Source organism: Poecilia reticulata, linkage group LG4, assembly GCF_000633615.1.
Source record: "Poecilia reticulata strain Guanapo linkage group LG4, Guppy_female_1.0+MT, whole genome shotgun sequence".
NCBI classification, from domain to species: domain Eukaryota; kingdom Metazoa; phylum Chordata; class Actinopteri; order Cyprinodontiformes; family Poeciliidae; genus Poecilia; species Poecilia reticulata.
Genome location: NC_024334.1, coordinates 9,430,323 through 9,450,583, shown reverse-complemented (window position 1 = coordinate 9,450,583; position 20,261 = coordinate 9,430,323). Strand labels below are relative to the sequence as shown.

The 20,261-nt window shown below is 36.4% G+C and overlaps 3 protein-coding genes across 4 annotated transcripts; 2 read left to right on the top strand and 1 right to left on the bottom strand.

The window, feature by feature from the left end:
* Positions 1-208: 208 nt before the first annotated feature.
* On the bottom strand, positions 209-10,224 carry LOC103463394 (dual specificity protein phosphatase 22-B). 2 transcript variants are annotated; one of them, XM_008406710.2, is made up of 7 exons: positions 9,958-10,224; positions 9,840-9,873; positions 6,713-6,795; positions 4,685-4,734; positions 4,444-4,518; positions 3,045-3,216; positions 209-1,652 (listed from the first exon to the last, which is right to left on the bottom strand). In XM_008406710.2, the coding sequence occupies exons 1-7, from the start codon at positions 9,976-9,978 to the stop codon at positions 1,503-1,505; spliced, it is 585 nt and encodes a 194-aa protein (XP_008404932.1). In that variant the 5' UTR covers positions 9,979-10,224; the 3' UTR covers positions 209-1,502. The 2 variants fall into 2 exon arrangements, with proteins under 2 accessions (XP_008404932.1, XP_008404933.1); XM_008406711.2 differs by having other exon boundaries at positions 1,511-1,652; positions 3,045-3,208.
* A 2,740-nt stretch (positions 10,225-12,964) lies between these two features.
* Positions 12,965-16,295, top strand: bphl (biphenyl hydrolase like). The gene is made up of 7 exons (XM_008406712.2): positions 12,965-13,222; positions 14,361-14,464; positions 14,539-14,705; positions 15,388-15,541; positions 15,641-15,772; positions 15,934-16,057; positions 16,144-16,295. Exons 1-7 carry the CDS (start codon positions 13,140-13,142, stop codon positions 16,232-16,234), a joined length of 855 nt encoding a protein of 284 aa, XP_008404934.1. The 5' UTR covers positions 12,965-13,139; the 3' UTR covers positions 16,235-16,295.
* Positions 16,296-16,389: 94 nt separating this feature from the next.
* On the top strand, positions 16,390-19,827 carry psmg4 (proteasome (prosome, macropain) assembly chaperone 4). Its single transcript, XM_008406713.2, has 3 exons — positions 16,390-17,586; positions 17,679-17,754; positions 18,967-19,827. The coding sequence occupies exons 1-3, from the start codon at positions 17,410-17,412 to the stop codon at positions 19,086-19,088; spliced, it is 375 nt and encodes a 124-aa protein (XP_008404935.1). The 5' UTR covers positions 16,390-17,409; the 3' UTR covers positions 19,089-19,827.
* The last annotated feature ends 434 nt before the right edge of the window (positions 19,828-20,261 follow it).

Here is a 20,261-nt window from a genome sequence, read left to right as displayed (position 1 = left end):
GTTTGCACATTAAGCAGTGTGTATACAAGGTTGATTGACAGCGCCACAAYACTCCTCCTGGTTCTGATTGGTTGTTTTTGACCAGGAGTGGTGCATTTCTTCACAATTTAATCTCAGTATATAAACATCTGTTCTGTGAAGGATTGTTGGAGAATATATTAAGAACAAACATCATGAAGATCAAGAAATACAGCAGACAGGTCGGGAATAATWTTATGGAGAGTTTAATGCAGAGTAAGATTGTAAAGCAATATCCCAGGCTTTSAACATCTAATGGACAGGCTGAGCAAGGGATGGAAACAATGGCTGGAGTTGATGGKAAGATGGAAAGAGCTAAATACAAGATTATTCTGAAAGAAAGTCTGTTGCAAAACACTTGAGACGGGAGACACGGCCCTACRCAGACAGTCACGGCTACAATGGAATGTTTTACATTAAAGATGAATGAATTGCTAAGACGGGCTAGTCAAARCCTAGACAAAAATAACAAATTCAAAATGACTTAAAAATGTGATGTTCAGATGAGAATCTGACAGCCGATTTCTAAAGAACTACTGGCAATAGTCTCAGTTTCTTAATGTGCAAAATCGTTGAGACATAAAAGATCAGCAACATGTGGCTCTACAAAGTCTTGAATCAGGAGGGATGGTTAATATTCATGCAATTCTTATTTCTAAAAAATACATCAGTAATTAAGAACCGTGCCTCATTTTTCCTTCAACTTCAYAATTATGCATTACCGTGTGTACATCCATCACATAAAGTCCCAATGAAAACATTAAAATTAAAACATGAAAAGGTTTAGGGCATAAATTCTAAAAAAACAAACAACAAAAAAAAACACTGTTTGGATACATTTCAGATACCAGTGTGTCAAAGACAACAGTTAAATTTGTGAAAGTCAGAATAGTTAAAAATAAATGAATCTGTTTGAAATGAACTCATAACTCCCTCGGTGGGTGGGTGAAATTTGACATTAATAAAAATGTACTTCCACAATATATAATTGTTTGCCTTTTTTTATGCAGAGGCTACTGTCAGCTGGACATAAGGCAACACAAATGAATTCAAATAATTCAAATAATATCAATAATAGTGTAAGTAATAAAAAAAGAAACACATGTTGTGGTATGTTTACTGGGAAACTGATCATTAGTTTCCACTCTCTGCATAGAAACTAATACTCATATTTCAAGTTCAAGACACAGCATAACATAACTCACAGGGGGGGAGTGTCCGCTGCTAACTGTGTGCTCACACTCAGGACTTTGTGTACATACTTCCTTGGGGTCCCGCTTGGCTGCCCTTGCATGTTGTTTTGACAGTTAGAGGCCAAGACATGACATGACAACAGAGGTATGAAATCCCCCCGGCCAATCTGCAAACACGAGATTCAACCAATCATCGATACCAAACAACTCCTGGATGAACGTTCCTGCTGATGCGATTCCAACAGTCCTCAGATTTGTAGGCCCGGGGTGACGAGAGCAGAATATATTTTTTCATGTGTGACTTGGTCCCAGAGCTGGGGGGAGGTTGACAGAGCTGCTGCTGCCGACACTGTTGCTAGACTTTTTATTGATAAGATTCTGAATTTCCTCATCGTCATTAAAGGAGCTCTTCCCGTACCGCTCCGTCCACCAGGCTCGATACTGAAAAGAGGGGAGAAAGAGCTTTATCGTTGTTGTGACGTTCTGAAGATCTTTCTTGTAGGTCTTGGAAAAAGCATCAGATCAAGACACATTATCATTCAGTTATAAAACTGTATAACGTGGTTTTACAGCCGACTGAATTAAGTAGTTTTAGCCGCAGTAAAACAGCTGATTAACCCTAAATACAAATATTCAGTCTGTCATTCTCTGCTTCCCAGCCCCTCTTCATTACATCACAACCAATTTTGAGATGTGGATAGATAGAAACACAAAGGTTTGGCTCCTCGCTTAACAAACACGCTCAGAAAGCAAATAATTTTAGGGTCGTCATTGAACAGTGTTATATTTAGAAAAAATAAATAAATAAAAACACTGATATTTCAGAAAATATTATATGCCTAACTTTTGCTTTGTATAGTACAATGCAAAAGTTTTATACCATTCTTTAAGTGGAGGATTGTGTGTGGAAAATCTCCGTAGGTCCGTTTCTGTCTGGAAGCAACATCCACGCTGTGTTTAAACACACTCCAATCTCCTTTTCCTCCACATTCTACACTTTGTTTGAACTTTTGAAAGTCATTTTCACCCCCTCTTCATATCTAAATACATTGATCTTCAACAGGTGTTCATAATATAGTGAACTCTGAGTGTATTGGAGTCTGTAAGTATTTGAGAAAATCCACTCAAACACCTAATTCTTGTTTTTTTCTAAGTTTTATAATCATTTTACGAAGGAAAACAATCCAATTAAGTCTAATGTGTTTGTAAAGATTACTTTATTACCCTGTCCTCACCTTTCACTAGTTAATCTGCCAATCATAAAAATGTTCAGACCAGAGTTAGCTTTACTTTTCATTTTTGACTTTTCTATTGTGCTGCCAACAGTTAGGCTGGTTCATGAAAATACTGTAAGCCATTAACTTTTATCTTTTGTTTGTTAAATAACTGTTAAAAAAAACAACAAATGAAAAAAGTAAAATTTGCTGCATTTTTTAAAACTTTTCCTGAATAAAAAGCTCTTAAACATTTCTCAATAAAAAATTTCATGTAAGAAATTTTTGCTGTGGGTAGGCTTCAAATATGTAACTTGCAAAAAACAAAGGACACGGGGGAAGGACTAAAGTAAGGATACAGGGATGGGAAGGTCGGAAAGAAGGAAGTAAGGGAGGGAGGGGAGAATGTAAGAAGGAAAGAATGGAGCAAGAGAAAGAGGGAGGGAGGAACAGTGGATAATTGGATGGGGCATCAACTCATCAAATTTATTTCGCCTTATTCTTTTCCACATTTATTATGACTTAAAAACTACTGAAACTGCAGGCTGCATAGGAACCCTATGGATAATTTTTGATCCCTCAAAGGTTAATTTTAGATATTTTCATTCAAATGACTAACCTCTGCCAGCTCCATGTTTTCGAACTCCTCCAGCTGCCGCAGGAAGCCCAGGTTGGGGCCCGCACACGGCCGGGCAGCCCGGACCGCCGCCAGGGACTCCACCCAGCCTCGTCCCGTCACTGTCATGATGTAAGCCACCACCAAGGTTACGCTGCGGGACACTCCTGCCACGCTGACAAGCACAGACCCTCACAGTTGGTAATCCTTCTCATATGCAGAATCTCTGCTTTAGAGTATAAAAGAAGTGAAACCCACTCTTTACGCTGTGGTTAAATGTCTGCTGTTGGCTGTTTGATATGAGACAAGATGAAAGGTGAGGACATTTTCTATGAAAGTTTTTAACCTAAAAGCCTGATAGTCAGGTTCTTTTTGGTGTGGCTGAAAATGAGACGTGGGCTAATAAAATCTGAAGATTTTTCAGTCATTCTGAGGAAAATTCTTATTATGACAGGGGAATACAAACTTTTTCTGCTTCTTTCTGATACAGTCACCAGTAAACTCTGATTCCCCCCCTCCAATCATTCAAAATTCTCCAAGCTATCCACAAGTCTTCCAAAGCGTTTATACCTCAACTTCCTTTTTTACCTCAGATGTATTTGAATTGGTGGGACATGAGAAAAACAGAATCCGAAAGTACATTTTGTAAAAAAAAATTAAAATAAATAAATTAATTAAATTAAATTAAATTAAATTAAATTAAATTAAATATGAAACACGGACCTGACACAAGGCCTGCAGGTGCATCATCCTAAAGTTGCTATAATTTGTATTTAATGACTTTACCTGTTAGGTTCTTCCTCAGATTGGTACTGCACAAAGTTGTTTTATAAGATTAAACCAAGGATACAAAAATAATAATGAATCTCCAATAAGTCATCACTTCATGTTTCCATTCTCTTTTCACTTTATCATCTTTTTTCTGTCTCATCACAGCCACAAACATCAATGTATTTTGTCAAGATTTTTATGTGACAAACACAAAGTTGTGGATATGTGGGTTTAAACAATTTTTACAAACGCAAATCTAAAAAGTGTGGCATGAATTTCTGTTTTCTTGGATATGTTACCACAAGCTTTCCACATCTAAAGACAAGACATGTGTTGCCGATTGTTGTTAAAAATGGATTAAGCGCCGTAAGATTGGATGGAGACGGTTTGTTGAAAAATTCTTTGTATGTCCAGAAATTTGACTATGTCATTTTAACACATCAATGACTCCTATTTAAACCATTCCATTGCAGGTCTGGCTGTGTGGTTATCGACCTTCTTGAAGGCGAACCTCCACCTTAGTCCTAAATCTTTCCCAACCTTTTTTAGTTTTTGTTCTTCTTTTTTTATAAGGGCTGCAAAAATATACAAGAGATTGAGTCTAAGAACTGGTCTAAGAACTGGTCCTCACCAGTGTATGAGGCAGCCCTCTCCTTTCAGGCGGCTCTCATGGATAAACATGATGCTCTCTCTGAAGTACTGAATCCTGGAGAAAGCATCACATCAAGCAGCTTATCATTAAACATAACAATCTAAATATAGAGAGGTATGTATCTATGGTATGGTTAGTTACAGATCAAATGCTCCTATTTCAGTTGAAAGAAAAATGTAACAAATTGCAGCACCAAAATCGGATCTTTTTCAGTACTCACAAGTTTTGCTTTGAGTGGTCAGAAGCAGATATACAGAGATAAGTCATGTCCTGCACAGAAGAGGAAACAGCTTAAATTAGAGATGTTAAATAAAATTCGGTGCAGTATTTTGTAAACAGAAGTTCCTTTACACTTGCAAAAACAATAATATTAAGTATATTAATCGCTCTTTGTATTTCGAGGTCATTTAGATGCAAATGCGGTGGCTATTGCACCCTTCCTGTTTTTCGTGATACGTGCCCCGAAACCTTGCAGTCCTTGCCCTGTGAGCGATGTAGATTGCGACATAACGGAGTGAGGGTGTGAGTTTTGTGCGTGCGTGTGAGTGTGTGTGTTTACTCTTCGTTGCACCTGGCAGCTGATGGTACATTAACTGGACAGAAACCACCTCATCGTGCTATGACTGCACTCGTGCAAAAACCCCTGAGTCCTCAGGGACAGCGCAAACTCTGGAAGTGCTCCAGACACTTTTCGTAAGAATTAGTAAAAATATATCCACAGACAAATTCTGACTCTCTGGAAAGGACCTCATGTCTTTGCACAAGTTCATCACTATTATTTAATCAAATCAAACCCTGACAGTGAAACTGTATTCCTATGCATGCTCATAACTAAATTCCATTCTTGTAAAGAAAAGTTTAACAGATTTGATCAAGTAGAAATTACTGCTTCACTCTATTCTGCAATATGGTAATCACGACCGCATCTTTTCAATGTAAATGTCACATCTGACCTCAGAGACTTAGTGGTTGCAAATTTTACCATCCTCTCTCAGGAACCATCACGTCGTCTTCCAAGAAATCAATCAGTCAGCAGTTTGACTGTTGAGTATGCAAATAAACTGTCCCATCTGGCCACTCTGTCTAAACTCGACCTGAGTCATCTTTAGTTACAGACTTTAAAAAAAAAAAAAAAAAAGCTGTGTCATGCAGTTTTTTTACAGAAAAAAATTATCAGATTATGTGTTGTATTAGAAATGAGCAAAAGTGTGTGAAGTACTGTATGTGTGGGCCAAAACTTTTGAAAAGTTTTGGTGGTTGACCAGTTTAGGTAGTGATACTGTGTAATACAAGTTGCTGTTTCTCTTCAATGTTCAATGAAACATTCTGGCATGGATGGGAGAAAGTGTACAGAAAACTCTGAGCACTTTTCATGATCGCTTTCAGCAAGGAAAAGATGAAAGTTGTGAAAGCGGACACTGGGGATATCAGACAGATTTTCAAAAATGAGTCCAATTGATTGTTTTCAAACACATTTCCTTTTTTTTTTGTTCACCTTGTTCCTCATGTTCAATCCAATATGATAAAAAAAAAAAATAATAATAATAATAATAAAAACATTCCTCCGCTTACCGGCACATCTAAGTGCTGCAGTAAAAACTGTTTTTTTTTTTTTGTCCACTCCTTCTTTCAAAAGTTTTTGGACCTCAATGTGCAGAACTAAAAGCTTCTTGTGAAGAAAATATAGCAACAAACAGCAGCTGCATCAGCTGACACAGATTTTCACACATGGACTGAAATTTCATGTTCTAACAATACTGAGGCCTCAGAAAAAGCTGTGTTTCTGAAACCTGGTGGATTCCATGTCTTATGACTGTCACACAATTGAAAATATGAACATCTGTATACTTCAGCTGCCTTTGATAACGATTTCATTGAATACTCTTATCTCACTAATGATCTTAGGTAATGAAAATATGTTTCAGGAAGTGATTCTTCAATAGGTTGAAAACATAAAATAGATAAACCTAAAGGATGATATATATCATGTAGTTATAAACTATTTGAAATAAATTCCCTACATGCCTTTGTCACACAAAAGTACTCACACACAGCTGTAGGGAGATATTTAACTCTGAAGAGACATAGCAGCTCCGCAGAGATTTCACACTTTCACAATGAGTACTGATCAGTTGGGACACTGACGGGTAGGTGTCTGAGTTCAGAGGACATTAAGTACTCTGTAGTTGGATGAAGGTTCGGGTCATGGGGTCGCAAAGGCTCATGTAGCAGTTTGAAGCTGCCTCACCTCCAGGACAGGTGCAGCTGTGTCATGGATTGAGAGGATGTGGGTGATGTTGTGCTTTGCCAGTAGCTCCTGGTCCTGTGCATCTGAGAATCACAGAAAATTGAGAAATTTGAAATTATTTCTGCATCCAATGACAAATGTCAGCATGAAAGCTGCAACCTAAATAAAGCATTTTCTGCCCGACAACAACCCCCCTCCCTTAATGTCTTCCAAGCAAATATGGCCGTATGGTTTTAAAGTTTTGCTCTTCTTTTGAACTGAAAGAAAAACCGGAAAACCAGTGTTTCTAAAACAGTCCAACAGCTTGGCCCAAAAGCAAGAAACAGTAATTGTTTTAATCAAATTTTGTTCTTTAAAAGGAAGCCAAATGTTTTCTACGATGGACAGATGTGCTTTAAGCATTTTTTTCTCATGCTTTGCAAATGTGCAGGATGCTGCTAATGCCACCCCAAAAATGCCTAGAGAAGCCTTCACTAAGCCCTGCTACAATGCAAGTAAGCAACCATAAACTGCAGACATTATGTTGCAAAAATATTTAATTTTTGCAACATAATGTAAAACAACACAACCATTTTTAATTATCAAAGTATTTCCGAGAGAAGTGCAATCCTGAGTCACTATCTATATGTTCCCAGGGTATAGTTTATGCAACATAAATCATAAATTGAGGGAAGGCTAGTAACTCCCCTAAGGTTCATAAAGCAAAAGATAACTTTTATTTTTCATATTTTTTGCCAATATTTGACATTTAAGACCAAAAGTTATTAAAATTATAATTTAAATTATCCAAAGATACAATATGTGATTCGTCAATGTGAAAACATGCTTTTATCAAGACTCATATTTGTAATGTTGGCCTCTGTATCTCCTATAGTTTGATAACTAGTTATGCATGTATGATTGGGACTGATTTTTTTTTTTACCTGGCTAAACTGAAATCAAGACTAGCTGGCACAATGTTGTGTATAAGACAGAAAGTCACTTAATTAACATAATAATATCTTCTAAAACAATGTATACCTTTATTTAGAAGGGTTTTGTTAGAAATCAGTTTATTTCTTCAGATTTAGATGTAGATAAGCTAACTTAGCGTTAGCGAAGCACCTTAAGTAGCTAGCTTAACATAGAACATAGAACATCTGCTGTCATAGTTGTTGACAGCAGATGGAATCCGTACACTAATCCGTTCTCTGATTAGTTTGAAGCTGAGAGGGACTGCAAGAAATATTGCATTGCCTTTAAAATTCAGCTAGACCCACCGCATTCCTAATTGGCAAATGATAAAGGACTAAAAGGACTCAATGCAAAAGACTGATTGCTTGCTTTGCTCAGTAGAGCAAAGTATGAGCAGCCTTTCACATCTCTATTTTTATCTGCAACCCATCAAGGCATTTGTCCAATGGACAGTGTTCAAAGAAATGTAAAATCTGTTTTGAAGGACAAAGATAGTAGGTGACAAGCCTTCACAAATAAAGGAAACTAGAAGTGTTTCTAATTATCCCTTCAGTTATTAAGCTTATATATTGAAAATATAAACTTTTCTGCAATATTCTAATTGACTGAATATGACTGAGATTAGTTGCATACTTTGATAACTTTGTTATGTTGTTATATTATGCACTGACAATTTAAACATTATTTATGTGTAGAAGCAGATTCAATATATGGTTTTGTGGTATTAAGATATTAGATATCAAATCCCAATTTCAGAATAGGCCAATTTTGCAGAAATGCTGTGAAATATAGAACATTATCAATGGATTTGATTTATTTGATGCAACTTTCATTTTTTCTGTTTACTCAGACAAAGTACATAAATGACAGATCCAGTTTGGAAGTGACTATGGGCTTCTGGCCTCATGGTGGACTGCAACTTTCATAACATCCAAATTTATTGACAGTCTAATTTTACAGTTTGTCTGTGTAGGGCGTCTTAGTTAATTTAGCATTGTACTGCTTTTTAGAGGTTGGCTTGCCCTTGGATTTTACACCTTAACTAGATTTTGGTATTAGAACTACTTGGTTAGATTTACACACTTGATTAGGGTTCAGCTACTATGGAAATCCACCAGTTACTGGCCCAGTAAATTTGGTCTTTTAGGGGAATTCCCAATTTCTGAGCCTTTAGTACAGCATGTAGACATCTAGAAACGTATAGCAGGTATCCAAATCAAGACTCCATTTTTTCTACGAGCTTCATCAAGTGAATTTATCTAAATACTATTGTTAAACCTGAGTGCATTATGTTTCAAATTCAGTTTTAGCTGAATAAACTTGAATCTCATCTGAATGTGTTTGAAATAATTTAAATCAGAAATGGAAACCTCAAAGGTTTAGTTGTAAAACTCATAAAGCAATATGAACTTATGGACTTTAAAACTTTAAAAGTTTTAAAGTCCATAACTTTTTTATGGACATTAAAAAGTCCATTTTTTGGTTAATTCAAACTAAGACAAAAACAATGTGATATCCACAGTTTGGTGTATATATAACATGAGAGGCAGCCTCATAACACCAGACATTATTATTTCCTTTGTTGTACACAAATGTCTTTAAATAGGCACGGTGGGAAGCATAAAGGAAAAAACATAAAAGGTGTTGCTAAGATGAAAGGTATTATGTTTCCTATTTGACAGCATTTTTCAGAACAGGTCACGTTTACAAAAAAACGTCTTCCACATATTTATGCTATTGCCTACGTGTTTATGGTTCACTGTGTGAATTAGATATAAAAAGAGCAACCTCATGCTTTGGTTTGCTGTTTTGTGGAAACATTTGGAATGCATCTTACATCAGGGACACCCCCACAGCACGGGGCATCCCCTCCCACGCCAACGCTCATCATATTCACAACATAAGATTTATGTTCCCCGGCAGCAGCTGCACACCTCAAAGGAAAAACTTCAGAAAAGATAAAAACAGTACTGTAAGTTTTTTTTTTTTTGTCAAAGTGCAGTACTCCAGTCGTTCAGCTTCACACTGTGACCTCTCTACTCTATAGAAACCAGGCTCAGTGTAGCAGTTCACCACATGCTCCTTCATATGAGGAACTGAAACGTGTTCTACTACGCTGTCCTGAAAATGATAAAAAAAAAGGAATAATTTCTTCACTGACATGAAGGCTTACCTTTAATGTTACCAAGGTACAAATCTGGTAGGATCTAAAAACAGCAAGGAAACGGAGCTGAACGGACAATGCAAAAAGAGATTTTGAAGATTTAAACCGATTCTTTGTGATACTTTACCTTACTTATTCCATTACCCATCTTTGACAGAATGTCTTATGCAAGTAAGTTCAAATCTAAGACAACTATATGGTCCTTGTCTTCCAATTCAGGCTTTGGGGATGAAATCCTGATGCTCTACAGCAGCATTGCTCTCAACTGACAAGCTCCGTCTCACCGTCCTCCAACCATCCTTGATAACTTCTTTGGGGTCAACCAAAATATCACAAAATCTTTGACACGTCCACAGCTCATGTACAGAGAGATCTTTCACTAAGAGCATGTTGATTAGAATTACGTAATGTCACCTTAGTAGTGAAGCACACTGCTTGGGTGTTTATATTTAGACCGAGCTGGGTCACGGGATCGTGCATAGATACATACCAGCCAGACAAAGATGGTCGAGTGCCAGGAGAAACAGGAGAACACATCTAGAGCGGGGTGACGTCTGGTTGTCACCATGTGCTGAGCTGTTCTGCCATACAAGGAGCACTTCTCAATCAGACTCAAAATACAATGTGTAAATCAAACCAAATTTTTTACTGGTTTTGCTTGACTAAGAAAACGTAAAACCCCATTTCCCAAGAACTGTGACAGTTTTTCATCTGATTATTTGTAAAAATTACTTTCAAATCAATTATATTCTCTATAAAGGTCCATACAATCGGAGGTTGGACCAGTTCATCCAGTAGATATGATGAACTAAAAGCCCTAACATATTCAATTTATTACAGAAAATTAAGTAAAATCACTTCACTGAGCCTGATTACGGGGTCTGGTTTTTTCTTGACATTAAGAATTACCCCGCTTAACTTTAATTTCTTGCTCTCTATTTCATTGAACACACTTCAAGTTTTGCATTTCCAGTAAATCTGGTGACACCTTCAATTCATCGCTCATAGCCAACCAGGGTATTTTTAGCCCGGTTTTTGTCTTGTGTTCCTGTATGCGGTTCAGTACATGGCACTGCTCACACTCATTAACAAGCACAGGAGTGCGGAGGCGTTTACAAAAACCGGAGAGGCCTCAAACAGCTCATCAGGGCTGACGAGTCAGACATAAACAAACCGGCCTTTGTTGAGGTTTATATTAAAAAAGTCTTTCATAAGTTCATTACAGGAAATACTTTCTTTTTGCTTGATTCTTTTTACTACCTACTTAAAAGTTCTTTGGCTGTACCTCTTTTATTAAGACTTTTCTCCAACTATGTAAAGGCCACTAACTCCTGAAGTTTAAGGAGAACATTTTTAAAGACATAAGTAATAATTAAACAAGAAAATCAGAAATACAACCCTCTACATACCTTATGCTAGGTCTTTGTAAGCTTTGGTACACACAGATATTCTAAAAAATATGTAATTGATTTATTGTAGTCTTTAACAGACATTTATGTTTGTTTCTTATTTTTCTTTTTTTTTCCAGATGAGATTTCCTTGAAATTATAGCGTTAAATGTTAACATCAAATATTGCTGGAAAAACATATTTTCCAACCWRGTCCTAAAGGTGAATTTTTATCTGCTACACATTGTGGTTGGTACAGTTTGTCAAATATTGAATTAAATGTTCACATAATTAGAGTATTTAACTCACAATCAATGCTTTAAAGCTACATAGGCCTTTAAAGGCGGCAGTGTGAGTTTAGCAAACCAAGGACACAATCTCTGTAGAAGATCAGTGTTACAAAAGATAAGAATGTCAGTTTTTCCATTTATGCTTTGGAGTTTTATCTCAAACCGTGAGTTGTGTTTTGCGAAACTGTTGCATAAGAAAGTATTGTTACTTTTCTTTTTCAAAGGGGTGAGATGGGAGAGTAATCCACAAATCAATTAAAATAAATATTGCACTTATTAAAGATTAACCTCAGGCATGTCAAAGAAAACTAAAAAGGACTTAATAGGACTGCTGCTGCAGAATAACAGCTAGATGGACAGAAAAAGCCCTGCCTAATAGAAATGACTGGACATTTTAAGGAGCTAAGTTTAATTTTCTGCACATATTTCAAGTAGTAAGAAGAGGATGTCATGGTAGCTTTGGCAAATGTGTCACAAAGGTATATAAAAAAAACAAATTGTAGTGTTCCATATCTAAATAGTACAACATGCTGTGATTCAAATATTTAATATTGTAGTTCAGCAACTGAATTATGTATTTGTGCAAAGCTCAACATACAGCTGAATGCAACATCATTAGATCGAATGTAGTTTCTCTACATTTGATCTTGGGTTGACCACTTTGCCCATCTCTGCCGTATTTATGCTCTCTGCCCACCATTGATGTATTATTTGCAATTATGGCTGTCATTAACTTTGTATACTCTGTTTTTCTTTGAAAGTAAACCTGGCACGTTGGTTTTCTGTGTGGTTTTAGTTGTTGTCCTGCCTTCTCAGCTTCTGCTCAATCACGGCAGATGGCTGCTCATGCTGAGCCTGGTTCTGTTGGGGTTTTCCCTATTAAAAGGAAGTAGTTCCTTCCAACTGAGGAATCATTTTTTACACAGTTCATTATCTATTTTTAATTTATGTTTTTTTGTACCACTGCTAGGTAAATTTTTTAATGTAGTTTCATTCAACACGGAAGGTTCATTGTGGCTTGAAATAAAACAGAGGTTTAATTCTCTTGCCATTAATCTTCAACTCTCAGATTCCCAATCAGACTTATGTTTTGGCCCAATATCGGTGGGCCACTCAAAAACATTAAATTGGCCAATAAAGTATGTATCAGTAAAGATAAATTACTCTAAACTAGAATCTCCTGAGGATACAATTGTGGGTGCAACTGCATACCTGGAAAGTGCCATAAAATTATGATTTATAAATCATTATTCCATTTAATAAAGCATATTGAACTCACCCCACACAAAAGAAAATACACATTTAAATATGTAATTTCTTAGAGTGATTACTGTACAAAGCCAAACTTAAGAAATTAAACTTTTCAAGTAATGCACTTAAATCAAAGCAAAACATATTTTTCTGGATTGGAATAAAGTAAATTAAACGTTCTTGCTCCTTCCCGTACTTTCGCTTTAAATTTCCCTGACGTAAACACTCCCAAACCTCACTCACTCACTCGCTGCTGCTGCCCGGACTTCCTTTGAAAACACCTACATGCAGCTCATGACTGAGAGGACTTTGAACTATCTTAACCCGCTTTAATCCAACCTGTAGTAGCTGACCGAGTGGCTGCAACGCTTATTGACTAAATGGCCTTGCTTTTGTTTGGAGGACGTTTGTTTAAATGCAGCAGAGACGTCGGGAAGATCATGGAGGCGTCGCAGCTGTACTGGTAACTGTTTGCATTGCACCGCATTCAGTAGGAGAACGTTTAATGTTCAAAGTTCTTAAAATTGACTCAGAAACAGATGAGAAGTTCGTTCGGACAGGTCTAGCTTTGGTGCTAGGTGCTACTGTTTTTACTTCAATGATTGTTTTGTTTTTTTACATCCACTAGATGGCGCAATTTCTTTAGATGCACAAAGAATGATGAAAGTTGCCAAAATCACCAAGAAAACACCCAAAACTCCTTTCGCGTTTAACTTGCAATTATTTCATAGGGGATTCATGTGTATTTTCTAATTAAGTTATCGGTTGTTTTTTTGTTTGTTTTTTGAGGTTAGTGCTTTAATTTCTGTTTAGGAACTACATGGTAAGTTCTACTTTTAATTTATGTCGCTCATATTGTGGAAAGCACACATTTTTACTCCTTAAAACAGTCTGCTAGAGTTTATCCTAAAATCATTAAAAATTATCAATTTTAGAAAAACTTCTAGCTTGTTTAGTTATTTTGTTGTAAAGCATTATTTAAATAAGATAAAATATTTCTTCCCAAAAAGGAGAAATATGTGATGTCTCTGATGACATCACATGAAAGCATATAGCAATCATTGTAAATTAATTTAGATATATATTTTTTTTTTGTTTGAGACATACGTGAGAACACTTAATTAGAGAAAACGTGCTAACAGTAACAGTAGGTTGTAAAGAGAATTAGAGCCGATTGGAATAGCTTGATTTCCTTATCAAAGATTTTAAGCACTCGTGTGGAGCCAAGCTATTACAAAAATAATATTGTCAGGTCAAGGAATTTCATTATAATGACTCTTTTTTTAAGTCCCAGTGTTTCATGAAGAACTCTGTGGTAATGACTTAGCCAATAGTTTGGCTACAGTCTGGAAGACGGTTTCCAATAAAAAGGAGCAATGGCTTAAAATGTTTACATTGTATTGTATTGCATTAAGAAGCTAATTTATGAAACTTGTAAAAAAAACTTGACATTCTTACCCTGAGATTATTATGTTACCTTTTTTTCCTCTACTTCACAAAATATTCACACTACTCCGTGCAGTCACGCATCCTTCAGATCCAAACACGTTTTTAAGCGTCTCTTCTCGTGTTTGCTCAGACGCTGTTTTGTTTCTCTGCAGCTCTTCAGCTTCCTCGGGCAAGCGGCGTGTTAACGGCGTTGATCTGTACTACGAGCAAACAGGACAAGGGAAACATGCTGTTCTTCTCTTTCCTGGTGCTCTGGGTAAACACAGACCCACCGATATGAGGATAAGCTTTAATACCTTGTTTACAACAGATCTGCCTTTTTTACCACAGGAAGCACAAAGACAGATTTCGGTCCGCAGCTGAAGTCTCTGAACAAAGAGCGTTTCACTGTGGTGGGGTGGGATCCCCGTGGATATGGGCAATCCCGTCCTCCAGATCGAGACTTCCCTTCTGACTTCTTTGAGAGGGATGCAAAGGATGGAGTAGATCTGATGAAGGTGACTTATGACCACACTTAACTGTACAGAACCATTTTCTGTGCGTTTCAATCCTCTTCCTATAAATACATCAAAAGAAAACAAACAAAAAAAAAAACACTCTACATAAAACAGTTCATGTTCTGATTACTTCTTTCCACAGAATTATGAAACATGGTCAAAAACATGTCTTAAAGGGAAGGAAAACAACAAGGTTAAGAGGCAACAAATAGCGTACATTTGTACGTTAGTGGCTAACAATCTAAATAAAATCTTTGCTTTCAGTGCCTTCTTTTTGCCAGTATAAAATTTCTGCTGATGTCCACGTATCACTTCTTTAAATTAGTTGTTCTTTCCAGACATTGTCTCTGTATCATTTTATCTATGATATGTTAGCTATAACAGTGGCTCATTTTTCCTCAGTGTCTGAGCAAAATGAGGAAGACTTTAACTGTTTTAAGTATTAAAACGCCCCTCATCCTGTACACTTGCAACATTAGGTCAAAATCCCTTTCTAGAGCTTGTCAACATTGTAATTCTTGTTTAAAAAGTGAGATGTCTCATCTGTCTTAAAGTATACATAAAACTATATAATCACTTATGCGAGTATCACAAAAATGTATACTATTTTTTTAAAGGTTATTATGGAAATATTTGTAAAAAAATATTCCTTCATTGATATTTTGTTCATTTTTTTTAACAGACTCTAGGTTTTAAGAAATTCTCTTTGCTGGGTTGGAGCGACGGGGGAATCACTGCTATGATTGCAGCTGCAAGGAACCCTGATCTGATAAATAAGATGGTCGTCTGGGGATCTAATGTCTTCGTTACTCAGGATGACCTCAAGCTTTACAACAGTACTCCAGTTTTTATTGTCAAAAATAAAAAAATAGTGCAAAAATAGACACTGTTTCTTAAGTATTGATTGTATATTCCTTGTTTCTGGGAATATCCAGTGGTCCGTGATGTCTCCAAGTGGAGTGCAAGAATGAGGCAGCCCATGGAGGAAGTGTACGGAGTGGAAGCATTTGCTAAAATATGGGAGAACTGGGTGGATGGCATTGCTCAATTTGCAAAGAGACCAGAAGGTGAGGAAAACCATGTTGTTACAGAGGCATAACAACTGAAATGAAACTAAAATAAGCCCTTTTGTTGCCTATTTAAAAAAAAACAAATGCATGAAAGAAATATTTTGATGTCTTATTTAGTATTTTAGGCTGAAATGATTATTTTTGCATTTCATGTTTAGGAAATATCTGCATGGAACTTCTACCTCTTATCAGTTGTCCAACCCTGATCATACACGGAGAGAAAGACCCTATGGTCCCCAGCTTCCACCCTCATTACCTTCACAAAAACATCAAAGCATCACGGTGAGACCATGTTCCAACCAATAACTTTCAGTGCATTAGATTTATTGTAACAATGAGCTAAAACATTTTTTCCCCCCTAAACCTAGGTTGCATCTAATGCCAGAAGGAAAGCATAACCTCCATCTGAAGTATTCGGAGGAATTCAACAAACTAGTTGAAGACTTCCTGAAAGACTGAGGCAGATCATCATTTGTTTTTTAGCCTGCAAACAATCATAGCGAAGAAAATCTTCATCTTGGACCCGTTTGTTTAATTTTCTCAATATTTTATTTTTATTTTTTTTACAAATACAAAAATGATTAAGTCTCGAGTCCACAGCTTGGATTCTCATGAGTGCTAGTTGTTGACTGCAAACTCAACAATGAGATTTTGTCAATCATACAGCAACAACATGGTGAAAAGAGAAGGCTCATTGCTTCAAAGAAGAGTGACCTTCACCATATTAATAATGGTCACAAAAGCAACTGTTATGATTGGGAGCCCTTTTGAGATTTGAGCAGGCTGGACAGCTATGTTACATTAGTAAAATCTAAAAACTTATCTTAGTTTGATGATAAAACTAGTTTAATTATCTGAAACATTTAAATGTGACCAAAAAAGAATACATTTTTATATGTGGAAACAATTGTCATAGAACTATGAAATCAGCACATGYTTTCCTATCTTGATGTGATATTTAGGAAAACAATTAGGGATGCTGTGGTGGCGCAGGGGCAAAGCACGACCCGTAGATTGATGCCATGATCCTTGTGGCGGCGGTTGCAGGTTTGATTCCTGGCCTGGTGACATTTGCCGCATGTCTTTCTTCTCTTTCCTGTCTAACTACTTTCAAATAAAGGCCACTAGAGCCAACAAAACCTTTAAAAAGGAAATAATTATGTCATTACTTTTGGAATATAACTTTCTTCAAGAAGAAAGCAAAACCTTTCTTTCTTTTTTTGCCTAAAGGTTGGTCTGTTGCTGTTTTTGAAATAAAAAAACATGTCCTACAATAGCAAACGAGACCTTTAGGATAAATTAAGGACCATAAATTAAATAACTAATATTTTTTTCCTAATTGCCGAAATGTGCAATGTATGCACGTTCAACATTTGGTAAACATTTCATTGTAATATTTTCAAGAAGTAATTATTTAATTTGTTGCAGTTTGTGCCGGTGTTCTGGCTATCTGCGCTACCTCATCGGATGTTCCCAAGGCAGGGCGGATTAATGGATAACAGATCGAATACCAGCCCGTTGCATCTGAAATCGATTGGTTTGGTCTGCCATTTCCCCACTGTAACCAGGAAGTAGCTCCTGTTGTTTCACACGGGTCGTCATTTTCCAATGTTAGCGTTACGAAGTGCGTCAAAATGACCGAAATGCTGAACGGTTCGGACTTCGGGGGAATTTCGGTGCATAATTTCTCCGAGAAGATTCTGGAGCAGGTCGTCCACTTCCACGTGATGAAGTTGAACGAAGGCTTTTTCCTCTGGGTCGGTTCGGCTCCTGCTCTATCAAACCTAGCGGTTTCAATAAACAGCAAATATGTGAGTAAATGGGTTAACTCAGCATTTGTGTTTCCGCTTCTCATTGATGTTTTCTAAGTTCACCATGTTTTTTTTTTCTCATGGTTTTTCAGGATTCGATGCCGTTATCTACATTGGTGATGGGAGATCCGTCAAATACTGCAGCAAACTCTTTGGCACAGAGGCTAGGTAATGTATAGTATTAATTTAATGTTTTATCACAGTGTTTCTGTGCTCTGGTATAATAAGTCTGAGAGTTAAAGTTTGTATTAGGTTAAACGAGATCTTCATCTGCACTGATGATTTTGTATTTCTCAGCTATTTTTGGCTGGATGCACAGATTTTGATAATGATGCTTTTTACTGCGCTTTGAAAATTGTAGAAATTAAACTTAACAGCATTTGATGTTTTAAGTTCTTTCGAAACTGAAAGTGATATTGACATTGATACTGATGCAACCTATATAACAGGCAAACTGTTGTATAACAGCAGTGATAGTACCTTTTGCATTTCCACCATATATTACATATAGATAACAAATATCAAATTTAACACTAAGACATCTAAGTAATACAGGTAAATAGTATGAACTAACAAATGCATAAAGCATAACAAAAACACTGCAATTTCTGATTAGTGATATAGTAAGGACCCACTGTTCTCTTTATATTGCAAAAATTGCACACAAGCATCAAATCGGGTGCACATGTTGACGTTACTTACCATTTTTGACCAACTAGTTTATTTAAACTACTATGATCTGTCTGTTGAAGCCAGACAGATCATAAGAGCTGTCTGAGGCCTTCAGAAAAAAGATTGCAACAGCCTATGAGGTTTCAAAAGACTTTTAGATCATTAATTCAGTTATATGCAAAATAGTCTTAAAGTGGAGGAAAATTCAAAACAACTGCCAGCATACCCCAGGTCTGGTTGTCCAATCAATTTCACCCTGAAAGCAGACAGCAAGACGCTGAAAGAAATTTCCAAACCCTTGCTTGTTGAATTGATGAATTACATTTTTTTTCCCTTTAAACTTCAATATCTCTAGCAAGCTTTTTTGTGCAATTCGGATACATTCCAAATGTTTAAGATTAATTGCAATAGAAGCAATATTGCAACAAAGAAATACTCAAAAATCCCTTGTCTTTATTTGGATAAATTTTTTGTATGTCAATAATTTTATAGAGTATACCTTACTGGCTCAGATTCATCAGGTTAAATTCCCACCAGTCATGTTTTTAATTGGCACAACTCTAAACATAAGTCGCTTAAAAAAACCCTCTAACTTCCAAATTCTTTCTTCCCTCACATACACAGTTCATGTATTACTTTTGAACATTAAGCCAGTGAGTTTGTCTCATGAACCAAGTGAACAAATATCTTTCTGTTTTTTCTTCACAGCAAAGAGGACCAAAAAGCAAGTTTTTGTGAGTTACAGTCTTCCGATGGCAGACTCCAGCCTGAGTTTGTTGGTGGAAAACCGGATCAAAAAGGAGCTGGAGCTTCACCCTGAGAACTTTTAGAAGCACGTCACCCCTTTAAGACATTTACTTTCCTTACATTAACACCTGATTATTCTTTTCATTGTCCTGCAACCAAACTCCCAAAACAAAACAGACACGGAAGCAATCACATCCACTGTTCTTTTATTGACATAATAAATTAAGTGGTTTATTATCAAAACATGTAGGCCTATGGCTTTTTGTACAAATGCATCTTATTAAAAAAATAACACTTAGAAAACAGCATTAGAGACTGAGTTTTTTTTTTTCTTTCTGTTTTTCATTGCTTTACCTGTTAAACATACAAACCAGTAAACCCATACAACACTAATATGGTTGGAATCATTGTTTGGATTAGTAGGCTGGTTCATCTAGTTGATGTGCTTCTAAACATGTGAAGATCAAGATCCATACATTATGAATGAATGGCACATGTACAAATCCTACTCAGTATTCACATAGTATAAATGTTCACAGTTACAACTAGGCCAGCTCTACACTGCTGTACTCTAATCTTCACACGTGTTTATTAAAAAAAAAAAACAACAGTATTTTATTGTGCTTTCTGACTAATGTTAAACATAGAAACGGCAAGATTATAACAGTACTAAAATACAGAGAACAAACAGTGACAATTGGAGCGGAAATATTTGCTAATGAAGGAGGTAATTCAAGCAACAAGTTTGCCCTTGGCATCATTAGAAAATAAATACTGGATTTCTTCAGTTACATCTCATCTTAAATCTGTAAAAAACAAMAAAAAAAAAAAAAACACAGAGCCAATGAGATAAAGCCATTGAAATGCTGAGATACATCATTTAGACATACAGCAGTACACCGCCCTAATATCCGTTCAGCTCTCAGATTTGTCTCGTCATCAAGTCTCAAAAGGCTACACGTAAAAGTCTGCCGTGGTCTCCGGCTGTTTGTAACGTCCGACAACCATCATATGTCCCCCTGACAGTGTTAGTCTTTATTTAAAGATCGGCGTCTACGCTGACCGCATCTCTGAGGATAAAGTGCCACAAATGGACTTCAATTAGTGGACACGAATGAGAAGGGGAGAAAACATACATGTGCCCTTTCATGCAAAAAAATTTAAATAAAAAATACAAAAAATTATAGTGGATTAAGCCTGTATTTCCAACATATTGGCTAAAAATTCACAAACACTTGATTGTGTCTTTGACATTT

Coding starts and splice junctions, on each gene's coding strand:
- LOC103463394 (XM_008406710.2), bottom strand. CDS start 9,978: ATGGGTAATGGAATAAGTAAG. Junction 9,874..9,957: donor TGGGTAATGGAATAAGTAAG/GTAAAGTATCAC, acceptor TGCTGTTTTTAG/ATCCTACCAGATTTGTACCT. Junction 1,653..3,044: donor AAAACATGGAGCTGGCAGAG/GTTAGTCATTTG, acceptor CCCTCTTTTCAG/TATCGAGCCTGGTGGACGGA.
- psmg4 (XM_008406713.2), top strand. CDS start 17,410: ATGACCGAAATGCTGAACGGTTCGGACTTCGGGGGAATTTCGGTGCAT. Junction 17,587..17,678: donor TTTCAATAAACAGCAAATAT/GTGAGTAAATGG, acceptor ATGGTTTTTCAG/GATTCGATGCCGTTATCTAC. Junction 17,755..18,966: donor CTCTTTGGCACAGAGGCTAG/GTAATGTATAGT, acceptor TTTTCTTCACAG/CAAAGAGGACCAAAAAGCAA.
- bphl (XM_008406712.2), top strand. CDS start 13,140: ATGGCCTTGCTTTTGTTTGGAGGACGTTTGTTTAAATGCAGCAGAGAC. Junction 14,465..14,538: donor TCTCTTTCCTGGTGCTCTGG/GTAAACACAGAC, acceptor TTTTTACCACAG/GAAGCACAAAGACAGATTTC. Junction 16,058..16,143: donor AAAAACATCAAAGCATCACG/GTGAGACCATGT, acceptor CCCTAAACCTAG/GTTGCATCTAATGCCAGAAG.